This window comes from Trachypithecus francoisi, unplaced genomic scaffold (assembly GCF_009764315.1).
Source record: "Trachypithecus francoisi isolate TF-2019V2 unplaced genomic scaffold, Tfra_2.0 Lachesis_group12, whole genome shotgun sequence".
Taxonomy (NCBI): domain Eukaryota; kingdom Metazoa; phylum Chordata; class Mammalia; order Primates; family Cercopithecidae; genus Trachypithecus; species Trachypithecus francoisi.
Window position 1 is genome coordinate 8,235,265 of NW_022681457.1, and position 25,680 is coordinate 8,260,944.

General features: G+C 45.9%; 2 protein-coding genes across 8 annotated transcripts in view; both read left to right on the forward strand.

The window, feature by feature from the left end:
• ZNF160 (zinc finger protein 160) overlaps positions 1–11,383 on the forward strand; it is a 38,456-nt gene extending 27,073 nt beyond the window's left edge. For 5 of the 7 annotated variants that reach the window (XM_033228936.1, XM_033228938.1, XM_033228934.1 and 2 more), the window contains 3 exons: positions 2,162–2,288; positions 3,085–3,213; positions 7,738–11,202. In XM_033228936.1, the coding sequence (XP_033084827.1) occupies positions 2,162–2,288; positions 3,085–3,213; positions 7,738–9,923 (2,442 nt within the window). In that variant the 3' untranslated portion in view covers positions 9,924–11,202. Of the gene's footprint in view, positions 1–2,161; positions 2,289–3,084; positions 3,214–7,737 lie in introns of all 7 variants that reach the window. The other 2 variants (XM_033228932.1, XM_033228933.1) reach the window with 2 other exon arrangements.
• The window catches only part of LOC117093626 (zinc finger protein 888-like), a 385,964-nt gene that overhangs the window by 203,819 nt on the left and 156,465 nt on the right, over positions 1–25,680 (forward strand). The gene's annotated exons all lie outside the window — the stretch shown is intronic.

Sequence of the window (25,680 nt, forward strand, 5' to 3'; positions counted from 1 at the left end):
TTCCTTACCTGGGGTCCTGTTACTTCAGTGTTTATATTTAGGCAAGACAGAAACTTGTCCCTTAGCAGTGCCCTGAAAAGTCAGAACGTTATGAGCCTTGTGTGGTATTACAGGAAAAAAGAGAAAAAAAGAAGTCAGAATGTTAGATGGATATTCCCATACTTTCTCTCCCCAAGAGAAAATGGAAGTGTGGTTTTCTCACAGGGATACTGCATCATGCCAGGGTAGGGCCTCAGGTGAGCAGGTGTTTCACAAGAGTTCTAACCTCTGATGTGGTTGCCAGATTTCCCACAAAGGCGATTTAGTCCATGTAGTGTTATTAAATCTGTGTCTCCATGGGTAGTGGTTGGGACTTCCTACTCCTCTGTCTTTTTTTTTTTTTTTTTGAGATGGAGTCTCGCTCTGTCGCCCAGGCTGGAGTGCAGTGGCCGGATCTCAGCTCACTGCAAGCTCCGCCTCCTGGGTTCCCGCCATTCTCCTGCCTCAGCCTCCCGAGTAGCTGGGACTACAGGCGCCCGCCACCTCGCCCGGCTAATTTTTTGTATTTTTAGTAGAGACGGGGTTTCACCGTGGTCTTGATCTCCTGACCTTGTGATCCGCCTGCCTCGGCCTCCCAAAGTGCTGGGATTACAGGCGTGAGCCACCGCACCCGGCCTCCTCTGTCTTATAGACAGCATCACTTCAGTACAGTTTTCTTTTTCTTTTTGAGATGGATTCTCACTCTGTCGCCCAGGCTGGAGTGCAGTGGCGTGATCTCGGCTCACTGCAACTTCCACCTCCTAGGTTTAAGTGATTGTCCTGCCTTAGCCTCCTGAGTAGCTTGGATTACAGGCACCTGCCACCATGCCTGGCTAATTTTTGTATTTTTAGTAGAGACGGGGTTTCACCATGTTGGCCAGGCTGGTCTCGAACTCCTGACCTCAAGTGATCCACCTGCCTTGGCCTTTCAAAGTGCTGGGATTACAGGCATGAGCCACCACGCCCAGCCGCATTATCATTTCTTAAGGTATCAGTTGTGCTTTAGTTCATGTAGATATTGAATATCACTCAGTATGGCAAACATAGTATCTAACACTTCCATAGAGATAACCTTGTTTCCAGTTTTTTATTTGTATACTTATTGCCCATAAAGCTGAGAAATCGACACTAATATAGAGGATATCACAACCTCTTAAGTAAAAGAATAATCAAACAGAATTAGGGAGACATAACTTGCTCAAAAGTCCTTAATGTGTAGGAAAATATGGGAAAAACAGACTCAGTTTCTCCTACTTTGCTTCCATAATATGAATATTTCTGTGATCTTGGAGGTATTGGGTTTTCCTCTACACATCAAATAAACAGTTCTGCAACAGACCCCAAATGGCTGTTCTCATACTTGGTTCCATTCTGACACTGTCTGTCTGGATATAGGGTCAGCTCCCATAGGCTGAGGGTTCAGTCCCACAACAGCGCACACACTTCCATGCCAGTTGCAAACACAGGTTGTGGCCTGTGCTTCTCAATGACCAGCTGTGAATTGTGAATTCCGGTGACCCTCTCCTTGGAATTGATTAGTTTGCTTGAGTGGCTCACAGAACACAGGGACACACTTTACTCATACTTACCCATTTATAAGAGAAGATAGTACAAAGCACACAGATGAACATCTAGATGGAAGTGATCTATTAGCTGAGGTCTGGGAGAGGAGTGAGGAGCTGGGATGTATTCTCTCATGTATTCTGTCTTTTTTGAGTTTTCATGGAGGCCTCATTATGGAGGCTTTGCTCTCATCATTAGCATTGGTGATCAACTGAACCTTCATTCCCTCTGCCCTCCCGAGAGGACAGAGGCTTAGTCTAACCGAGCCTCAGTCTTTCCAGTGACCACCCTCCGAGCCTTAGTTCCAGTGACCGCTCTCCGTCCTGAAGCTACCTCGGTGCTCCAGCCACCAGTTATCCCATTAATGTACAAAAAGATACCACTCCACAGATTTCAAGAGAGCTCTTATGTCAGGAGAGGGGGATGAAGACCAAATCTGTATGTCACATTGTCACAATCTGGATCTGTCAGGTCACCCACTTCAATTTAACCTATTCTCACAGTTTTCTCCTCTTCTCCTTTTATGTGAAGTTTTGAACTCTCCCCTTAGCCACTTAGTGAAATGTGTTTTTCATTTTAGGTACGGTTGACATTTAGGGATGTGGCCATAGAATTCTCTCAGGAGGAGTGGAAATGCCTGGACCCTGCTCAGAGGACTCTCTACAGGGACGTGATGTTGGAGAACTACTGGAACCTAGTTTCTCTGGGTGAGGATGACTTTCTTCCGGAAGTCAAGATCTGTTCTTGTCTATTGTTGCATTTTCGCTTCTGAGTCCCTGGAGAGCCCCTGCATTGCTTGACTGAGATTGAAGTCCTGTTGACACTGAAATGGAAAGCTTCATCATTGGAAACCTGGACTTTAATCTTCCCCTTTTTCAGATGTTCTGCCTCCTTTGTGCTTCATCATTTGAGGTTTCCGAGCTTCTGTATGCATGATACATTGTGTTAGACTTTTGAAACGTCACATTTCCTGTTTTCTACCTCTCCGCTTTGGATTAAGTTGGTAGTGGAATAGAGCCTTCTATCTGCATGTTACCATGTTTCCTGGGTATTCAGAAGGAGGCATTCAGTGGATGATTTTTTTTTTTTTTTTTTGGGGGGGCAGCAGAGTCTCGCTTTGTCGCCCAGGCTGGAGTGCAGTGGTGCAATCTCAGCTCACTGCAAGCTCCGCCTCCCGAGTTCACGCCATTCTCCTGCCTTAGCCTCCCGAGTAGCTGGGACCACAGGCTCCCGCCACCACGCCACACGCAGCTAATTTTTTTGTATTTTTAGTGGAGACAGGTTTCACCGTGTTAGCTAGGATGGTCTCCATCTCCTGACCTCGTGATCTGCCTACCTCAGCTTCTCAAAGTGCTGGGATTACAGACATGAGCCACTGCGCCTGGCCCAGTGGATGAATTTTTGAAGTTTTTTAGATCCACCTGTAATGTCCTCTCATGTAAACATAGGGCTGGGATTCTGGAAAAGCCCTAGCACATTGTGATCCTTTCTTTTTATAAACAGGACTGTGTCATTTTGATATGAATATTATCTCCATGTTGGAGGAAGGGAAAGAGCCCTGGACTGTGAAGAGCTGTGTGAAAATAGCAAGAAAACCAAGAATGCGGGAATGTGTCAAAGGTGTGATCACAGGTAAGAGCTCAGATGGGCAGAGAGAAGGCCACTCCTTAACTAGAGTGTGGGAGGCTGGGCACAGTTGCTCATGCCTGTAATTTCAACACTTTGGGAGGCCAAGGCGGGCAGATCACTTGAGGTCTGGAGTTCGAGACCAGCCTAACCAACATTGTGAAACCCTGTCTCTACTAAAAATACAAAAAAATTAGCTGGGTGTGGTGGCGCATGCCCGTAGTCCCAGCTACTCAGGAGGCTGAGGCAAGAGAATTGCTTGAACCCAGGAGGCGGAGGTTGCAGTGAGTCAAGATCACGCTACTGCACTGCAGCCTGGGTGACAGAACGGAACTCTGTCTCAAAGTAAATAAATAAAGTGTGGGAAACTCTCTGCAAATGAGAGAGTTCTTTGGGGAAATAAGTTGCCTCCGAGACAGAGGCAAAGTCTTTAGCATGATGGACAACACCCTGTCATTTGAACTCTGTGGTTCCTTTTGAAGAGACTGCTTTCTTGGTCTCTCCCTCTGTATTTAATTCCATATGGTGCTCAGTTCTTAGTCCATATGGGTCAGAGGTGAAGCCTCCCTAGTGCTTCGTCCTAACATTTAGACTTATTTATGTTCTACCCCATTTCCTGTGCATGGAAGACCTGCTCAGGAGATGGAAACATTGGCTGCTTTCCTTGGCATCTGCTGCCCCGAACCTCATGGAGGAGTCTCCAGCCATCTCTGCCTGTCGAGTTCCCTCAGCCATTTCTTCCATTCTGCTTTTGCCATTCTTCATGGGGGTGTGTGCTAAGCAAGTGGGTTCTATCCTCTGAGATTGTTCTCAGCATAACTGTAAAGACACCTAACAAAATCATTCTCTCATTGATTCTTAGTCTTACGTGGGGTGCATATTCTGTTTTTCCAGGCTTTAGCATAGAAGTACATGTACTTCATGTCCTCACTTATATTTGGAATCTAAACCAATAAAACTAATAGCAGCAAAGAGTAGAGTGTGGGTTACCACAGGTTGAGGACTGGAGGGAATAGGGAGACGTCGGTCACTGGGTGAAAACATTCGGAGTAAATGATAGGTTTTTGAGATGACTTATATGGTAATAAGCTTGTTTCCATCGGTCCACATTGTATACCTGTAACAGAATATCAGTTTGTTTCCTGTAAATATATATAACTATAATTTGTCAATATATAATTAAAAAAAAATCATATTCCAGTTCTTGTTATCTGTGCTGGTTCTAAAATAAAAATCTTTCTTTTTCTTAAGAGAAAATTGTTTATTTTTCCACAGACAATTTTTTTTTTTTTTTTTGAGACAAAGTTTCACTCTTGTTGCCCAGGCTAGAGTGTAATGGTGGGATCTCAGCTCACCACAACCTCTGCCTCCTGGATTCAAGAGATTCTCCTGCCTCAGCCTCCCAAGTAGCTGGGATTACAGGCATGTGCCACCATGCCTGGTTAATTTTGTATTTTTAGTAGAGACAGGGTTTCTCCACGTTGGTCAGGCTGGTCTCGAACTCCCGACCTCAGGTGATCCACCTGCTGCAGCCTCCCAAAGTGCTGGGATTATAGGCGTGAGCTACCACGCCTGGCCAATAATTTTTTTTTTTTAAGTTTCCACACATGGCCTTAAACAAGAACATTTTATATATATAGTTATTCCTCTCAATTCATTTTATCATGGGCTGCTAGAATGTAGTTGATTTTAATAAAATTAACACATTATGGTTTTCAGCATGTATTATGAAATATAACTGTCAGGCCGGGCGCGGAGGCTCACGCCTGTCATCCCAGCACTTTGGGAGGCTGAGGCAGGCAGATAGTGAGGTCAGGAGTTCAAGACCAGCCTGACCAACATGGTGAAATCCTGTCTCTACTAAAAATACAAAAATTATGCAGGTGTAATGGTGCACGCCTGCAGTCCCAGCTATTCGGGAGGTTGAGGAAGGAGAGTCGCTTGAACCCTAGAGGCGGGGATTGCAGTGAGCCGAGACCGTGCCACTACACTCCAGCCTGGGGAACAGAGCAAGACTTTGTCTAAAAAAAAAAAAACAAACAAAGAAATATAACTGTCATGTACCACTTACTAATGTTGCAAAATGCCTGCTCTGTGTGGATATAGTTATATAATAGGTATTTCAAGACATTTTTTTCTGACATAGTTTTATTGAATATTCATTTTCCTAGTGCTGTTATGGTTTTGCAGTTCAGAATTCCTGCTTCTTAATTATGTTTTCTGTGAGCCCTTTCCATCATAATATATTATGTTGTACTTTAGCATGTATTTGTACATAATGAATATGCTTTAAATGTGTATAATTTATTTTTCTTCAACTGAGATAGCATATGTTTTTGGCCAATTGGTATGTGCTGTGAGGTCATGGTGGAGAAATAATCCTTTGATGGCTAACATAGGATTGCATAATGTGAGTGTTTTGGTCATAGGTAGTTTGAAGCTAGGCTGCCCCAATTTATTTATTTATTTATTTTATTTATTTTATTTTTTATTTTTTATTTTTTTTTGAGACGGAGTCTCGCTCTGTCGCCCAGGCTGGAGTGCAGTGGCCGGATCTCAGCTCACTGCAAGCTCCGCCTCCCGGGTTTACGCCATTCTCCTGCCTCAGCCTCCCGAGTAGCTGGGACTACAGGCGCCCGCCATCTCGCCCGGCTAATTTTTTGTATTTTTAGTAGAGACGGGGTTTCACCATGTTAGCCAGGATGGTCTCGATCTCCTGACCTTGTGATCCACCCGTCTCGGCCTCGCAAAGTGCTGGGATTACAGGCTTGAGCCACCGCGCCCGGCCTATTTTTTTATTTTTTAAGACATCTCAGTGGCTCTAAGGCTGTAGTGCAGTGGTACAATCATAGCTCACTGTAACCTTGAACTCTTGGGCTAAGACAATCCTCATGCCTCAGCTTTTTTTTTTTTTTTTTTTGATGAGACGGAGTTTTGATCTTATTGCCCAGGCTGGAGTGCAATGGTGCAATCTTGGCTCACCACAGCCTCCACCTCCTGAGTTCAAGCAATTCTCCTCCTCAGCTTCCCAAGTTGCTGAGATTACAGGTACCCACTACCATGCCCAGCCAATTGTTTATATTTTTAGCAGAGACAGAGTTTCGCCATGTTGACCAGGCTGGTCTCGAACTCCTGACCTAAGGTGATCCACTTGCCTCAGCCTCCCAAAGTGTTGGGATTACAGGCATGAGCCACTGCACCCGGCAGCCTCGGCCTCTTGAATATCCAGAACTTCAGGCACATGCCAGCATTCCATACTGTTTTATTTATTTAGTTTATTTTTTGACGGAGTCTCGCTTTGTCACCCCTGTTGGAGTTCAGGGGCATAATCTCGGCTCACTGCAACCTCCACCTCCCAGGTTCAAGCGATTCTGCCTCAGCCTCCTGAGAATCTGAGACTACAGGTGCATGCCCCCATGCCTGACTAATTTTTGTATTTTTAGTAGCGATGGGGTTTCACCATGTTTGCCAAGCTGGTCTCAATCTCCTGATCTCATGATCCACCCTCCTCAGCCTCCCAAAGTGCTGGGATTACAGGCATGAGTCACTGCGCCTGGCCTAATTTTTAAATTATTTTGTTTTTGTAGAGATGGGGTCTCGCTATGTTGCGCAGACTGGTCTCAAACTCGTGGCCTCCTGTGATCCTCCCACCTTAGGCTCCAAAAGCATTGGGATTATGGGCATGAGCCATAACTTACCCAACCCTTCCCAAATATTTGAATTACATGTAACTGCATTTTCTTTTTTTTTTTTTTTTTTTTTTTGAGGCGGAGTCTCGCTCTGTAGCCCGGACTGGAGTGCAGTGGCCGGATCTCAGCTCACTGCAAGCTCTGCCTCCCGGGTTTATGCCATTCTCCTGCCTCAGCCTCCCGAGTAGCTGGGACTACAGGCGCCCGCCACCTCGTCCAGCTAGTTTTTTTGTATTTTTAGTAGAGACGGGGTTTCACCATGTTAGCCAGGATGGTCTCGATCTCCTGACCTCGTGATCCGCCCGTCTCGGCCTCCCAAAGTGCTGGGATTACAGGCTTGAGCCACCGCGCCCGGCCATAACTGCATTTTCTTTGTTAAACAATACTGCTTTTGGCCGGGGGTGGTGACTCATGCCTGTAATTCCATCACTTTGGGAGGCCGAGGCAGGTGGCTCACGAGGTCAGGAGAGCGAGACCATCCTGGCTAACACGGTGAAACCCTGTCTCTACTAAAAGTACAAAAGCAAAATTAGCTGGGCATGGTGGTGGGCGCCTGTAGTCCCAGCTACTCAGGAGGCTGAGGCGGGAGAATGGCGTGAACCCGGGAGGCGGAGCTTGCAGTGAGCCAAGATCGCACCACTGCACTCCAGCCTGGGCGACAGAGCGAGACTCTGTCTCAAAAAAAAAATACTACATTTTTGTTCCTAAAAATTGAAATTCACGGTTCTGAAGTTCCAAAGTCTGTTCAATATAAGTATTACTTTTGGTGGAATATGTTTTCAATGTGAAATACTTATTTACTGTAATTAATTGAAAATGTGTGGTTCTTTATGTCTTATAGATATCCCTCCTAAATGTACAACCAAGGATTTGCTACCAAAAGAGAAGAGCAGTACAGAAGCAGTATTCCACACAGTGATGCTGGAAAGACACGAAAGCCCTGACATTGAAGACTTTTCCTTCAAGGAACTTCAGAAAAATATGCATGACTTTGAGTGTCAATGGAGAGATGACACAGGAAATTACAAGGGAGTGCTTATGACCCAGAAAGAACGTAAAAGAGATCAACGCGACAGAAGAGACATAGAAAACAAGCTTATTAACAATCAGCTTGGAGTAAGCTTTCATTCGCATCTGCCTGAACTGCAGCTATTTCAAGGTGAAGGGAAAATGTATGAATGTAAGCAAGTTGAGAAGTCTACGAACAATGGTTCCTCAGTGTCACCACTTCAACAAATTCCTTCTAGTGTCCAAACCCACAGGTCTAAAAAATATCATGAACTTAACCATTTTTCATTACTCACACAAAGACGAAAAGCAAACAGTTGTGGAAAACCTTACAAATGTAATGAATGTGGCAAGGCGTTCACTCAGAATTCAAACCTTACGAGTCATAGGAGAATTCATAGTGGAGAGAAGCCTTACAAATGCAGTGAGTGTGGCAAAACCTTTACTGTTCGTTCAAATCTAACTATTCATCAGGTCATCCATACTGGAGAGAAACCTTACAAATGTCATGAGTGTGGCAAGGTCTTCAGGCACAATTCATACCTTGCAACTCATCGGCGAATTCATACTGGAGAGAAACCTTACAAGTGTAATGAGTGTGGAAAAGCCTTTAGAGGACATTCAAACCTAACTACCCATCAGTTAATTCATACTGGAGAAAAACCGTTCAAATGTAATGAATGTGGCAAGCTCTTCACTCAAAATTCACACCTTATAAGTCATTGGAGAATTCACACTGGAGAGAAACCTTACAAGTGCAATGAGTGCGGCAAAGCCTTTAGTGTTCGTTCAAGCCTAGCTATCCACCAGACAATCCACACTGGAGAAAAACCTTACAAATGTAATGAATGTGGCAAAGTCTTTAGGTACAATTCGTACCTCGGAAGGCATCGGAGGGTTCATACTGGTGAGAAACCTTACAAGTGTAATGAATGTGGCAAAGCCTTTAGTATGCATTCAAACCTAGCTACCCATCAGGTCATCCATACTGGAACAAAACCTTTCAAATGCAATGAATGCAGCAAGGTTTTCACTCAAAATTCACAACTTGCAAATCATCGAAGAATTCATACTGGAGAGAAACCTTACAAGTGTAATGAGTGTGGGAAAGCCTTCAGTGTTCGTTCAAGTCTGACTACCCATCAGGCAATCCACTCTGGAGAGAAACCTTACAAATGTATTGAATGTGGCAAGAGCTTCACTCAAAAATCACACCTTAGAAGTCATCGGGGAATTCATTCCGGAGAGAAACCTTACAAGTGTAATGAATGTGGTAAAGTCTTCGCTCAAACGTCACAACTTGCAAGGCACTGGAGAGTTCATACTGGAGAAAAACCTTACAAGTGTAATGACTGTGGCAGAGCCTTTAGTGATCGTTCAAGCCTAACTTTTCATCAGGCAATACATACTGGAGAGAAACCTTACAAATGTCATGAATGCGGCAAGGTTTTTAGGCACAATTCATACCTTGCAACTCATCGGCGAATTCATACTGGAGAGAAACCTTACAAGTGTAATGAGTGTGGCAAAGCCTTTAGTATGCATTCAAACCTAACTACCCATAAGGTCATCCACACTGGAGAGAAGCCTTACAAATGTAATGAATGTGGCAAGGTCTTCACTCAAAATTCTCACCTTGCAAATCATCAAAGGACTCACACCGGAGAGAAACCTTACCGATGCAATGAGTGTGGGAAAGCCTTCAGTGTTCGTTCAAGCCTAACCACCCATCAGGCAATCCATACTGGGAAAAAACCTTACAAATGTAACGAATGTGGCAAGGTCTTTACTCAAAATGCGCACCTGGCAAATCACCGAAGAATTCATACCGGAGAGAAACCTTACAGGTGTACAGAGTGTGGGAAAGCCTTTAGGGTAAGGTCAAGTCTAACTACCCATATGGCAATCCACACTGGAGAAAAACGTTACAAATGTAATGAATGTGGCAAGGTCTTCAGGCAGAGTTCAAATCTTGCAAGTCATCACAGAATGCATACCGGAGAGAAACCTTACAAATGAGTGTGGTGAGGTCATTAGGTACAATTCACTCTTTTCACATCAGTTAATTCATTCTTGACAGAATCCTTACAAATGCAGTGACAGTGGCTAATCCCTCATGGGTTGAAGCATTAATAGATATGAGAGGCCGTAAGCAAGAGACATCATGTAAACATGTGGCAGAGGGTTTATCCAGGCCTCGCAGGTTACTAGGCATCAAAATTTATATCTTTGATGAAACCAAACAAATGTAATATGCATCCTGAGGCCATTACCCAGTGACTGACGGTAAATGAGGATCCCTATGAGGAATAACAGTCTCTGGTTTCCCTGTTTGCCTTTGATATTATACACTGTAGAATACTCAGCAGTCCAAATATGATAAAAATTATATATTTTTAACTCATATATGAAAAGATTGCAGGATATTTGTAGACAGTCAGTTACCTTCACCTTATGAAATGTTTTATTGAGTTATTTAAGGTTTTTTGGAAAGCCCACTATTGAGTTTCGATGTGAACTCTGAAATCTGTTATTGTGCATCCTTACACACCTTCCATGGTGGTTTCTTGGAAAGATCATTGGGATGGAATGATCATCAGTTGGGTGAAGATCATTAATTAGGTGAAGGATTATTTCTATCCAATTTGTGAAGAAGGAGGACTTTGCTTTTAAAATCAAGTATTGTCGGAATTAGCATTTGGGAGTGGCGAAAAACAATGTAAAACCATGGTGTCACTCACCATTCTGATAATGTTCAGGGTGCCTTTCTCCTACCAGGAGAGTACTGTGGCTTAGAAGAAAGAAATGGTCTATCAACTGAACATGGAATGGAGCAGGCCAAGACCCTAGGACATTGGGATTTTTGTGGGAGGAGAGTAATAGGGAATTAGACACTGATTGTGTGGTAGAAATACTGCAGGGGAAAAGGTCGCCCCCTTATCCATTAAAGAGCAATACCTGTTGTTTAGCAAAGAGTGATGAAAAATTGATCTTGTTTTTGAAATTGGAGAGGCCAGGTGCAGTGGCTCACACCTGTAATCCCAGCACTTTGGGAGGCTGGGGCAGGTGGATCACCTGAGGTCAGGAGTTTGAGACCAGCCTGACCAACATGGAGAAACCCCATCTCTACTAAAAATACAAAATTAGCTGGGCATGTTGGCAGGTGCCTGTAATCCCAGCTACTTGGGAGGCTGAGGCAGGAGAATCACTTGAACCCGGGAGGCAGAGGTTGCGGTGAGCCAAGATCGTGCCATTGCACTCCAGCCTGGGCAACAAGAACAAAACTCCATCTAAAAAAGAAAGAAATTGAAGAGAGAGTAGTTGTCAGAGTGAAGAGTTTAATCAACAGAAGTAGAGTAACATATTCTTTAGTAGAACTCACATTATCTGCTTAAAGCACACTTTGCTAATGTTTTATTCAGAATGTATCATAGATACAATGTTTTAACTAATAAAATAGAATGGTTTTTCTCTATGAATGAATCACATTCTTTCTGCCAACATAGTTTTGTCCTGTTTCAGTGGGATACTTCATCACAATAACAATGCACCACTAGGCTCTTAAAGGATCAAGAACAATTTTTTTCGTGGTGAAATCAAATAACACAGTTTTGGAAACCTATAACCACATTTTGCGCTTGAATTATGTGCCCCACACTGTGGCTTAGGATACTTTTGGGGGTATAACGAAAATCTTACTGAAAGTTAATTTCACATTCTTACACCCCAAAATCTTCATTGCCATTGATGCATATGCACCATATTATGTTTCCACATCAGTTTCTTGTGTGCCGAGTAAGACCTATGCTATGCATCTTGGTTTCCATGAAGTGAAAATACATAGTAAGAATATGGGAAATATAAATTAGGCCAGGCATGGTGGCTCACGCCTGTAATCCTAGCACTTTGGGAGGCCAAGGCAAGCAGATCACCTGAGGTCAGGAGAAACCAGCCTGGCCAGCATGGTGAAACCCCATCTCTACCAAAAATACAAAATTAGCTGGGCTTAGTGGTGCATGCCTGTAGTCCCAGCTATTTGGGAGGCTGAGGCAGGAGAATTGCTTGAACCCGGGAAGTGGAAGTTGCAGTGAGCTGAGATCATGCCATTACACTCCAGCCTGGGCACCAAGAGCGAAACTCGGTCTCAAAAAAAAAATTTTTTTAAAGTTGGCCAGGCATGGTGGCTCACGCATGTAATGCCAGCAGTTTGGGAGGCTGAGGCGGGTAGATTACTTGAGTCAGGAGTTCAAGACCAAACTGGCCAACATGGTGAAACCCCGTCTCTACTAAAAATACAAAAACATTAGGCAGATGTGGTGGTTCACGCCTGTAAATCCCAGCTACTTGGCAGGAGAATGGCTTGAACCCAGGAGGCAGAGGCTGCAGTGAGCTGAGATCGTGCCACCGTACTCCAGCCTGGGCAACAAGAGCAAAACTGTCTCAAAAAAAGAAAAGTGGAGAATAAAGATAAAACCTCCTTCATGATGTTCTTGGAATATTGATATAATTTGAAAAGATTAATGTTCGTGAGTTTCCTCGAGTGAATATAGAAAACGAGAGTTTTATTTTGTTCTGGTAGATAAACTAGGAACATGTATGTTTGCTTATCACACACAGGCATGACTCTCCCATAACCTGTTGAGTATGTTTACTTAATATTCAACATACTGCTATTCAGCATAAATTCCTGCGGCAGCTTTCCTCCTCTGAACTACCTGTGTTGCTTCTGGTAGAGACCATGCTTCCCAGCCTACCAGATGGCTAGCCTGCAGGCTGCGACCCTTTGTAAGAAACAAAGGTCTCCTTGCTAAAATTAGACATTTTTTTTACCTTTTTGGTCAATGCTGTTAAGGGTTTCTTGGTGGACACTCTGTGGCATCCTGAAGCAATGTGGCACGTCATTGTGAGAGTGCTGAGTATCCTGTTTGCTCAGGTCTCTCTTCCTATAAAACCATCACTTCTGTTCCCATGATAACACAGTCCATTAATCTGTGCACGGATTGATTCATTCATGACAGCAGAGCTCTCGTGATCCAGTGACCTCTTAAAGGCTCCACCTCTCAATGTGGCCACACCGGGGATCAAGTTTCCAAATGAGTTTTGTTGGGGATAGTCAAACCAGAGGAGTATTGTATTTTATTTTCAATTTCCATGTATTACTTGCTAGTATATAGAAATAAAGTAGTTTTTGTATGTTAATTTCGTAGTCTATTTCCTTAAAATCTCGTTCTCCAGATTTTTTAGATTTCTTAGGGTTTTCTACATAAACTGTTCTATCAATTTCCCATTGCTCCTGTAACAATGACCACAAAGTGAGTGGCTTAACACAAATTTAGGCTGGCATGGTGGCTCACGCCTGTAATCCCAGCACTTTGGGAGGCCGAGGCAGGTGGATCATGAGGTCAGGAGTTTGAGACCAGCCTGGCCAAGATGGTGAAACCCCATCTCTGCTAAAACTACAAAAAAGCCGGACGCGGTGGCATATGCCTGTAATCCCAGCTACTCGGGAGGCTAAGGCAGGAGAATTGCTTGAGGCGGAGGTTGCAGTGAGCCGGGATCGTGCCAACGCACTCTAGTCTGGGCGACAGAGCAGACTCCGTCTCAAAAACAAAACAAAACAAAAAAACCCCGCAAATTTATGCTGTTAATGTGTGGTAGTCAGCAGTCAAAACAGGTTTACAGAACCATGATCCTTCTTGAATCTCTAGGGAAAAGTTTATTTCTTTACCCCTGCTAGGTTCCAGAGGCCACTTAGATCCTTTACCTCATGGTCTACATCCCTCCGTTTTCACAGTCAGAAGGTAGTGTCATAAAACCTCCTTGTGTCTTTGCTATGCAAGCATTGCCAATTCTCTGTGATTCTAAGTCACCTGTATTTTTCCTATATGGACTCTTGTGATGATGTTGCTTTAACCAGATAATCCTGGATATTCTGCCACCTCAAGGTCCTCAGCCAGATGACATCTGCAAACTCTGCTTTGAGAAACCATGTAATATAGGGTATAGGGCTATTGATAAGGAAATCCTTTGTATGTGTATCTTTGGGGGTGGGGGTCATTAGCTTACCACAACCATCACATCGTGTACACTATTATGCTTTCCTTTCTGGTCTCTTACTTTTCTTATTTCATTTATTAGTAGTATTTTTTTCTAGATGGAGTCTTGCTTTGTTACCCAGGCTGGAGTGAGGTGGTGCAGTCAGAGCGTACTGCAATCTTGAACACTTGGGCTTAAGGGATCCTCCTGCCTCAGCCTTCCAAAGTGGTTAAATTACAGGCATGAGCCACCTCGCCCAGCCACCAGCCAATTTTCAGGGTTTTTTTTGTAGAGATGGGGTCTCCCCATCTTGCCCAGGCTGGTCTCAAATTCCTGGACTCAATCAATCCTCCTGCCTCAGCCTCCCAAAGTGCTGGGATTACAGACGTGAGCCACCACCCTCAGCCAAGAATTGCCAACACTATGTGGAATAAAAGTGGTAAGAGTGTACATCTTTGCCTTGTCCCCAACCTTGGGAAGGAATCTCACTTTTTGACCATGATGTATGCTGTTTGCTGTAAGGTTTTGTAGGTACCCTATTGAGGAAGTTTTCCAACATACTGTTTTCCATAGTGGGTGTGCCATTGTACATTCTCACCGCCAAGCTTGGGAGGATTACAGACTCTGTTGCCTGGGAAGTAGGTTCACTTCGCACTGGTTACCAAATGTCTGACTCCAGTGAGACAGAACCCATGCACACAAGTTCAGTAAAGTGAGTTTACTACTGACAGGCAACAAGGGGCAGTAGAAGCCTAGGATTGATTCATTGCAAGCTGGTCCCCCAAGGCTCAGGAAAACTGCTTGGGGAAGATGGAGTCATATCTACTGGTGTCCCACTGGCACTGATGCTGAGGGACCCCAGAGAGCACCCACCCTAGGTTTTATGGCACATGGCCTCGTGATGAGCCGCCCTAAAGCACTGAAGGATAGCCTGTTCTTTGAAAGGGGGGCAGGGGCCTCTGGAATGGAGCCCAGGCTGCTTTGGCCAGTTTCTTCATATTTCAGGGTATTACCTTCCCAATACATTCTGAAGTTATTCTTGAGAACTACAAGCGAAGAAGGAGAGAAAAATAATTTAAGGTTGTTCCTTTAATGTATACATCCCACGGTACCTTACTTCTACAAAACCAAAAGACAGCTCAGGAAGCCTTAACAAATTTGCTGTCTCCACATCTCCTGTTGGAACTTTCAAGTGCCCAATTAACAATATCAAGTTAATTAAGAAGAGAATGGATGGGGGAAAATAGTGGAGATTCAAAGGACTTCTCTCATGAAGGTGGACATTTTAAAACGGTCATTAAGAAAAAAAGTGAATAAAGCAAGCATTCATGAGCTGGGTATGGTGACTCACACCTGTAATCCCAGCACTTTGGGAGGCTGAGGCAGGTGGACCCCTTAGGGTCAGGAGTTCAAGACCAGCTTCGCCTACACGGTGAAACCCCGTCTCTACTAAAAATACAAAACAATTAGCTGGGTGTGGTGGTGCACACCTATAATCACAGCTACTCTGGAAGCTGAGGCAGGAGAATGGCTTGAACGTGGAAGGGGGAGGTTGCAGTGAGCTAAGATCGTGCCACTAAACTCCAGCCTGGGCGACAGAGCAAGACTGCATCTCATGGCCGTCCTCCCAGCAGAGTGGAAATCTTTAGCTGGTAGTTAAGAAATGGGATGGCCAGCCTGGGCAATATGGTGAAACCCAGTCTTTACAAACAATACAAAAATTAGTCAGGTGTGGTGGTCCACACTTATGGTCCCAGCTAACTTGGGAGGCCAGGATGGGAGGATCACTTGAGCCCAGGAGGTCGAGGCTGCAGTGAGCAGTGATTGAACCACTGCACTCCAGCCTGGGTGAGAGCGAGACCCTGTCTCAAAAAAAAAAAAAAAAAAAAAAAAACAAATGGGATGAGTGAAATGGAAATGGAAATTGATGGAGTTGAAACAAAGGTCTTAATAGAACAGTTTCAAAGATTGGGTGGACCAAAGGAGCCCCTATTGTCCTGCAGCATTAAAGGGTTCCACACAAGTCTGCATGGCTCATGAGTCATGAAAACATGATGAGATATGGTGGTGGATGTGGCCTGCAGGGGCCATTACCAATGCATGCAGTTTGGCTAATTAGGCAAAATGTCTGTGTCTAGTCTTAGTCAAGAATCGCCTTCCACTGGCTGAATGGCCATTCACTGGGTCAAAGAATGGCCATCCACTGGGCTGAAGCCCAGTAGACCCTGTGTGTTTATTGTTTTGCAGAGACATCAGTAAACCATGCCATATACTTGGTGGGCATATATGTGAACCTTGGGTCCCAGGTAGCCACAAGAGGAGCCAAAGGATCTCTTAAGGATGGTTTGACCCCTTATTGTAAGCTACCCATTTGTTCATGCAGTACAATGGTCCCTTGAGGTTCTGCTGTGACTCATCTTGAATATGCCATTCCATTTTATAGTTGAGCACTACCGAGCCTGTCCAATTTTATTGGTAGGGTTCGTGAGCATCCGAGTGAGAATGGGCAATTCATGTTACAGGGTAACACAGAGCTCCAGCTGTAAGATGCACCATTCCCATCAGTGTCCAACAGCAAGCAAGCAGTTACCATTGAAGAGGCATATATGTGGTGGGTATCTCAGGTAACTTACATGTCCAAAACCCAAGGAGGTTGGTTCAGGCACTGTGTTTTCAGGCTTTAAGTAGCCAGGGGTGTGGCCCAGCAAAAACAGGGAAGGGGGTGATGGAGTGTCTCCTACGTAGCTTGCTCCCAGGAGGTAGGGAGCTGCAGTAGCTCGGTTGGGAAATGGTGGACAGGTGTGAGCCACTGCACCTGGTCTACATGAACTATTTTTTCTTCCTCTTTCTTTTTTTGTTGTTTTTTTTGTATTTTGGTAGCGATGGGGTTTCATCATGTTGCCCAGGCTGGTCTTGAACTCCTGAGCTCAAGCAATCCATCTGCCTTGGCCTCCCAAATTGCCGGGATTACAAGCATGAGCCACCATACCCAGCCATACACAAGCTCTTTCTATGGAACAGTGCAGGGCCAGGTGTGGTGGCTCATGCCTGTAATCCCAGCAATTTGGGAGGCCAATGCAGGTGGATCATTTGAGGCCAGGAGTTCGAGACCAGCCCGACCAACAATGATGAAACTCCGCCTCTAATAAATAATAAAAAAAAATTAGCTGGGTGTTGTGGCACATGCCCATAATCCCAGCTATTTGGGACACTGAGGCAGGAGAATCACTTGAACCAGAGAGGTGGAGGTTGCAGTGAGCCGAGATTGCACCACTGCACTCCAGCCTGGGCAACAGAATGAAACTTTGTCTCAAAAAATAATAACAAAAATAAATAAATAAAGGAATAGTGCAGCCATGTGAACTCTAGGTAGCTCAGGAGAATTTTAACAGAAGATGAAACATGGCTTTACCAGTACAATGCTGAAAAAACCACAATCAAAGCTATGGTTACCAAGAGGTGGAAATAGTCCAGTCAAAGCAAAAGTCTGACCAGTGAACCGTGGCTCTGTGGCACACACCTGTAATCCCAGCATTCTGGGAGATGGAGGCAGAATGATTGCTTGAGCATGGGAGTTCAAGACTAGCCTAGGTAGCATAAGGAGACTCTGTCTCTACAAAAAATTACAAAACAATTAGCCAGGTATGGTGTTGTGTGCCCGTGGTTCCAGCTACTTGAGAGGCTGAGGTAGGAGGATCACTTGAGCCCAGGAGGTCAAAATTGTAGTTCACCATGATTGCGCCACTGCACTCCAGCCTGGGCAACAGAGTGAGACTCTTTCTCAATAATTAATTAAAATAAGCTGAGCAGTGAAGAACAAAGGTCATGGCAATATTTTTTGTTTTGTTTTTTGGGGGTAGGGGGATGCACAAGGCATTTTGCTTGTCGACTTTCTAGAGAGCCATAGAATAACATTTATTTATTTTTAGAGCATTTTGAGAAAGTGAGCCAAAGCTTTAGCAGAAAAATGTCCAGGGAAACTCCACCAGAGTCCCTCTCCACTAGGACAATGTTCCTGGTCAGTCCTCTAATCAAACAACGGTAGTTTTGCCAGAGTGGGTTGCAATGAGAAATCATTAGACATCCACCTTACAGACCTGATTTGGCTGCTTCTGACGTCTGTTTCCTAATCTTAAAAAAAAAAAAAAAAAAATGCCGGGCGCGGTGACTCACTCCTGTAATCCCAGCACTCTGGGAGGCAGAGGCGGGTGGAACACCTGAGGTGGGGAGTACCAGACCAGCCTGTCCAACATGGAGAAACCCCGTCTTTACTGAAAATACAAAATAGCCAGGTGTGGTGGCGCATCCCTGTAATCCCAGGTACTCGGGAGGCTGAGGCAGGAGAATCGCTTGAACCCGGGAGGCGGAGGTTGCCGTGAGGCGAGATCGCGCCATTGCACTCCAGCCTGGGCAACAAGAGCAAAACTCAATCTCAAACAAAACAAAACAAAACAAAAAAAGCAATATGTTTAGATCGCATTGATTTAAGAATATTATGATGTAAAGAAAGTTTATCTTGGCCGGGCGCCTTGGCTCATGCCTGTCATCCCAGCACTTTGGGAGGCAGAGGTGGGCGTATCACTTGAGGTCGGGAGTTTGAGAGCATCCTGGCTAACAGTGAAACCCCGTCTCCACTAAAAACACAAAAATTAGCTGGACGTGATGGCACGCGCCTGTAATCCCAGCTACTCCGGAGGCTGAGGCAGGAGAATCGCTTGAACTTGGGAGGCAGAGGTTGCAATTAACCGAAATCGCGCCATTGCATTCCAGGAACCTGGGGGACAGAGCGAGACTCCATCTCAAAAAAAAAAAAAAAAGTTTACCTCAAAGTTATTTGAGGTTTTGTCAAGTATGGAACCGAATAACAAGTATAAGGAAGAACAATGCAATTTATATGTGTTTTTTTTTGGAGACGGTGTCTCGCTGTGTCGCCCAGGCTGGAGTGCAGTGGCGCGATCTCGGCTCACTGCAAGCTCCGCCTCCCGGGTTCACGCCATTCTCCCGCCTCAGCCTCCGAGTAGCTGGGACTACAGTAGCGCTCCACCACGCCCGACTAATTTTTTGTATTTTTAGTAGAGACGGGGGTTTCACCGTGTTAGCCAGGATGGTCTCGATCTCCTGACCTCGTGATCTGCGCGCCTCGGCCTCCCAAAGTGCTTGGATTACAGGCGTGAGCCACTACGCCCGGCTATATGTATTTATTAAAAGTTATTGCGTGTTTTAAAGCAGCAGTTGGTGATCGAGCTTACTGCGGGTTTTAGCCTTCCACGGTCCACAGCCCACGGTCCAGGTGTTGTCCTATAAAATTTTCTGGAAGCACAGACTTGGCTCTTCCACTGGGACAGGTGTGGACTAGAAATGGAAAGGAGGATCCTTTGGGCAATAGCATTACGTATCACATTCATTCCGGGCGGAGTTTTGCATTTCACAGTCTAGTTTGCATCCCCTTCACGGATAATTTCAGGGCTTTTAAAGTAAGTTACTCGAATTAATTTGAATTGCAGGAACTTTCCTGGATCCAATCACTCACTGCTCCTCCTGGACTCCCCCCACCGAATTCCCAGTTCCCAGATCGCTGAGCTGCAGGAGACTCCCTAGCAGGATCGGGCCCAATCCGCTGGCAAAAATAGTTTTGAGATAAACCGTTTTCATCTTGGTAGGAAGAAAACATTTTGCTTTCCAACATAAGGGACCCTCACAACCCTGTGCTTTTTACCTTGAAACTGCACAGGCCCCGCCCCCGCTGTCGCTCCGCAGACCCCGCCTCTCCCCGGGCTCCGCCCCAGGCTACCTGGGCTCTGCGCGCACGCGCAGTTTCCTGGAGTCCCGGAAGCGGATCGCGGTGTGTGAAGGTGACGCCGCCGAGCAGAGTGTGCGTGAGTGTAGATTAAGCCTTCGATTCGCCGTCCCCCTTTTCCACACCCGCTCTGCTGACCTTAAAATCCCCGCATCGCGCCCTCCACCCCAGGTAAATACAGACCTCGCCATGTGGGTGAAACTCGCTCTGAGACCAGTCCCTGTCCCCTGCCTTTCGCGTCTTTTTCCCGCATAAAACCCTTTCCTGACCCCTCCTCCCGCCCCGCGCTTTTTAAAGTCCTCACCCACGAGGTGGATTCCCGTCCTGGGCGCCTCCCAGCCTCTCCGTCGTCGGCCTTGGAGCGCAGCGCCGCAGCCCCAGTCCCGGGGACGCCGCGTCCTCTGCCTGGTCCTGGGATCCTGCAGACCCCACCCCGTCCTAAGGCGTCGTCGCCCCCCACATCTCCCCTCCTCGTGCCCTGCTGCTCTCTAGGTCTCCTCTTCGCAGTCACCGCTTACCCTACGCCCGCGTTGGGGAGGTGCCCGGGGCCTGTCCTGTGACACCCGGTGTTCTTGCCTGCCCAGCTCCACCGTCTGGAAAATGTGCTCCTCCGGGATGCAGGCGTCTTACTCCAAACCCTCCTGTGAATGTGTGGGCCAAAAGGATCAGGAGACAGAGAGAGAGGCTGAGAAACAAGTAGAAAAACTGAGAGGAAAGAATGAAGGAAACCCATAAACACATGGCAAAGTAGAGGACGGGTCGGAATTTGCAAAGAGACGGGAAGAGTGAAAGAAGGAGCCGGGCGCGGTGGCTCACGCCTGTAATCCCAGCACTTTGAGTGGCCGAGACGGGTGGATCTGTTGAGGTCAGGAGTTCGAGACCAGCCTGCCCAACATGGTGAAACCCCGTCTCTTCTAAAAATTAGCCGGGTGTGGTGCTGCACGCCTGTAATCTCAGCTATTCGGAGGTTGAGGCAGGAAAATCCTTGATCCCGAGAGACGGAGGTTGCAGTCATCGGAGATCGTGCCACTGCACTGCAACCTGGGCTACAGAGCAAGATTCAATCTCAAAAATTTTTTAATTAAAAAAATAAAAATATATTTCTCTTAATTTTCTTCTTGCCTCCCTGATCACTTTACACTTTTATCTTCTAGTATGTCTTGAGCTCTGTTTTCTGAATATGGAGTGACCCTCAGCTTACCCGCTTGGACTTCTGATCTCTGCCCACACCCACTGCCCTTATCATCTCATCTCATGGTTTTAAACCCACCTACACGGCTCCGTGTTCCCTGCAGACCTCTCCCCTGAACACTGGGATCCTGTGTTGTCTCTTCAACGCTCCTCTGGGAGTCCAGCAGGCGTCTCCACCTTCATATGTCCAAAAGCGACTTCCTGAACTCCCCAAATGCATTCCTCCGCAGTCCTGCACATCTCAGATGAGGGCAACCCTGGATTTCCTGGTACTTAGCTGAACATGTCAATAGGTATTAAAATGATAAAAAGTGACTTCATTAGTATGTTAATTTATAAGAGAAAGAAAAAAATTACATGTTTACTTAAAACAGGTAAGGAAATAAGTCATTTCTAGATTCTTTTGAGGTAGGGGAGAGAAATGTTTGGAGACCTCATCTCTACCTGATCTGTGCCCCCAGGACCTCTCTGACCTCATGCCCTGCCTCTGTTCCCCTGCTCCTTCTGCTGCAGCCACACAGGCCTCTTTCCTGTTCCTGGGGCCGAGGTTGCTCCTGCCTTAGGGCCTCGATGTGAGCTGTCCCTCTGCCTAGAACTCTGTGGCCCCTCAGCTGCAGGTGCAAACACCCATCTTTGTTCTGATATCACCTTCCTTTTTTTTTTTTTTTTTGAGATGGAGTCTCACTCTGTGGCCCAGGCTGCAGTGCAGTGGCGCGATCTCCACTCACTGCAAGCTCCCAGGTTCACACCATTTTCCTGCTTCAGCATCCCAAGTAGCTGGGACTCCTACCAGCACCCGCCACCATGCCCGGCTAATTTTTTGTATTTTTAGTAGAAATGGGGTTTCACTGTGTTAGCCAGGATGGTCTCGATCTCTTGACCTCGTGATTCACCTGCCTTGGCCTCCCAAAGTGCTGGGATTACAGGCATGAGCCACCGCGCCTGGTCTTTTTTTTTTTTTTTTTGTGAGACAGATTCTTGCTCTGTCACCCGGGCTGGAGTGCAATGGCAGGATCTCGGCTCACTTCAGCCTCCGTCTCCCAGGTTCAAGCAGTTCTCCTGCCTCAGCCTCCAGAGTAGCTGAGATTACAGGCGCCTGCCACCATGCCCAGCTAATTTTTGGTATTTTTAGTAGAGATGGGGTTTCACTGTGTTGGCCAGGCTGGTCTCAAACTCCTGACCTTGGGATCTGCAAAGTGCTGGGATTTCCGTGCCCAGCATGGTGTCACCTTTTTAATGGGAACTTCTGTGGGTTCCGCCAACCCCAATTTAACACTCCAGCCACACCCTCACCCCCACCTCTGGTCCGTATTGGCTGCTGTGGATGGTACTTTCCGCCCCTTTGCTGTCTACTGTTTCGATCCTGATGACAATAAGGCCGGAAGTGGGGGCAGAGCCAGAAGGTGGGGGGTGTATTGGGCTTGCCCCCTCGGGGCAGAACCCAACCCTGGCTTCACATTGCAGTGCTGGGGCATTTTGCAGGTACACCTCTGGTGCCCCTTACCGGAAGTTTTCATTCAAATACTTTGGGACCTGTCCTTGATAATATTTAAAGGTGATTCCATGTGTGTTCAGCATTGAGCACCCAGGCTCCGCCCTTTGTTTCTGAGGGTTGAAATCAGCCTGTGATCCACAGATGGGTGAGGGGGCCTGTGCTCTGCATGAGGGTTTGCTCAGGGCTGGGTCTGTGCCCTGAAGAGAAGCTCAGTCCAGCCCGGCTCCGCACTGCTGCAGTGTGTGTGTGGACTTCTCTGGGAGGGGAGCGGGATCTGAAGAAATGGGCCCAAAACTCAGCTGTTAGTCTTCCTGTAGGAGCTTGTCGCCCCTGTGTCCCATCTGGTGCAATGACTCGCAGAGAACTGGCTTTCCACAGCGAGGGCTTCCCTGAGTGGGTGTTCGAGGCACAAAATGAGGGTGTTGATTCCACTCATTAACCAGCATATTTTAGACATTCAGGCTTGACTTCTAAAGGCTTTTTCATATTACCTAAGGAAGATGCCTAGAAAAGGAAGAAGAGAAAGAAGAGGAAACAGGGATGGCTCTTACGCAGGTAAAGTAATAGTATCGGTTGATTTTTATTTCTCTTGTGTCTGACATTGTTATAGGTGGTGAATCCGTGTCCATACAGGTTTGCACCAACCTCAGTTCTTGCCTCCTCAGAAGAAAAAATTCAACTGAGGGGCATAGGGCACTAGGAGAGACTGAGGCAAGTTTTAGAGCAGTAGTGAAAGCAAAAGTTTATTAGAAAGTTTTAGAGCAGGGCCGGGCGGGGTGGCTCACGCCTATAATCCTAGCACTTTGGGAGGCCAAGGCGGCAGATCATGTGAGGTCGAGAGTTCGAGACCAGCCCGACCTGAGGCGGCAGATCACTTGAGGTCTCGAGTTCAAGATCAGCCTGACCTGAGGCTGAGGCAGGAGAATTACTTGAACACGGAAGGCGGAGGTTGCGGTGAGCCGAGATGGTGCAATTTCACCCCAGCCTGGGCAACAAGAGCGAAACTCCGTCTCAAAAATTAATACATGAATGAATAAATAAAAAGTTTTAGAGCAGAAATGGCCAGGCGCAGTGGATCACACCGGTAGTCTCAGTGTTTTGGCAGGCTGAGGTGGGTGCATCGCTTGAGTCCAGCAGTTCAAAACCAGCCTGGGAAACATGGCAAAACCCCATCTCTACAAAAAAGATAAAAATCAGCCAGTGTGGTGGTGCATCACTGTAGTCCCAGCGACTTGGGAGGCTGAGGCAGGAGAATCCTTTGAGCTCAGGGTGTGGAGGTTGGCAGTGAGCCAAGATGATGCCATTGCACTCCAGCCTGGGTGACAGAGCAAGGCCCTGTCTCAAAAAAACAAAAAACAAACAAAAAAAAAACAAAGCTTAGAGCAGAAAGGAAGGAAAGTACACTTGGAAGAGGGCCAAGCAGGCGACTTGAAAGGCAAGTGTGCAGTTTGACCTTTTGACTTGGGGTTTTATACAGTGCTATACTTCCGGGGTCTTGCTTCCCTGATTCGTCCCTTGGGGCGGACTTGTCCACATGCGCATGCTTGAGTCCACTCGCCCAGCTCCTGAGATCTCATGGGAAGTGGCAGATCACCAGTTTCAGGTGTTTTCTATCTATGAGGAGCCTGCCTTTCCCTGCTACCAGCTGTGACTATTATTTTAGATGTTTAACAACCACCTGACCATCACCTGATGGTTGCCTGAACATTCCTGATGTGTGTGTACGGGGAGGGGGAGCCCTCTCCTGCCCTGCCCTGCCCTGCTCATACCGGAGGATTTACCTACAATAACAACATGTCATTCTTTGGAGTTGCAAGTGTTTGAGTCTGAAACTTCCTGCCTGACATGTTTGCTTACTCACCCATGCCGTCCCTCAGTCCCTCTCATCTCACTTATATTCCATTGCCGGTGACCTAGTGACAAGAACTTGGGAAGAGGCTCCACTGGGGCCTGGATTGGAGATGGGGTGTGGGCCTCCTAATATTATGTTGAGGACTTTTTCACGAATCTTTTCAGGGATATTGGTCTATAGTTTTGTTTTCTTGTCCTATATTTGTGTGGGTTGTATGCCGGGCAGCAGGGATTGTTTAGGGGCCACATCTGGATGCATGGCACTTCTTCATAGAACAGGATTCAAGAAACTGCCCATGAAGTCAAATATTACTGTGCACAAGTTCCTGCTACATGCTTTCAAATTAGAACACTAAGGGGAAAGCTTTCCTGCCTCGTTTATATCATATTTGAAACTCTCTGAGTGAGTGAGTCACTGTGTTTTTGACTCCAAATTCTTAATGACTGGGAATGGAAAGGAAAGCTGAGCCACAGACATCAGTGATAAGACACTTTCATCTCATTACCCATTTTAAGATATGAAGTCAATGTAAATGTCAAACAGCAAATGTTAAACTATTTGCAGATAGTCCAGAACACAGACCACAGTCTGTGTATTCCTGGAGGAAGCCCTGTGAAATGTGTTTTAGGTGAAAATGGTTCTCATTGTACTCAGACAGAGGATCAGAACTTTGCCATTGGAGACGATGGAACCATTTTTTAACCCAATAATTATTACATATTCTCCTTATTTAAATATCACATGATTAATATATTTGTTTGATAGTATAACTGCAAACATACAGCTTAGGCACTAAGACGTTTCTGTTCAGCTTTCCTCCCTCCTGCACATCTCAGTGGAGAACCACTGTTCTCAGTGTTAATTTTTTATTAAATGTTCAGTAGAATTATGCAGTGATTACAAATTATGTGGCTATACTTGATCTCTTTTGTTGGGACATTTTGATTAGTGTTATTATTTATAGGCATGTACAGATTTTTAAAATTTATTTTTGATTCAGTCGTGGTAAGTTATATTTTTCTTTTTTTTCTTTTTTTTTCTTTTTCTTTTCTTTTTTTTGAGAGAAAGTACCAGGCTGGAATGCAATGGCGTGGTCTCGGCTCACCACAACCTCTGCCTTCCAGGTTCAAGCAATTCTCTTGCCTCAACCTCCTGAGTCGCTGGGATTACAGGCATGCACCACCATGCGTGTCTAATTTTTGTATTTTTGGTAGAGACGGGGTTTCACCATGTCTGTCAGGCTGGTCTTGAACTCCTGATCTCATAATCCACCCGCCTCAGCCTCCCAAAGTGCTGGGATTACAGGCGTGAGCCACTGTGCCTGGCAGTAAGTTATGTATTTCTAGAGATTTATTCATTCTGCATTATCTTACTTTATTGGCATATATATACATATATGTATATA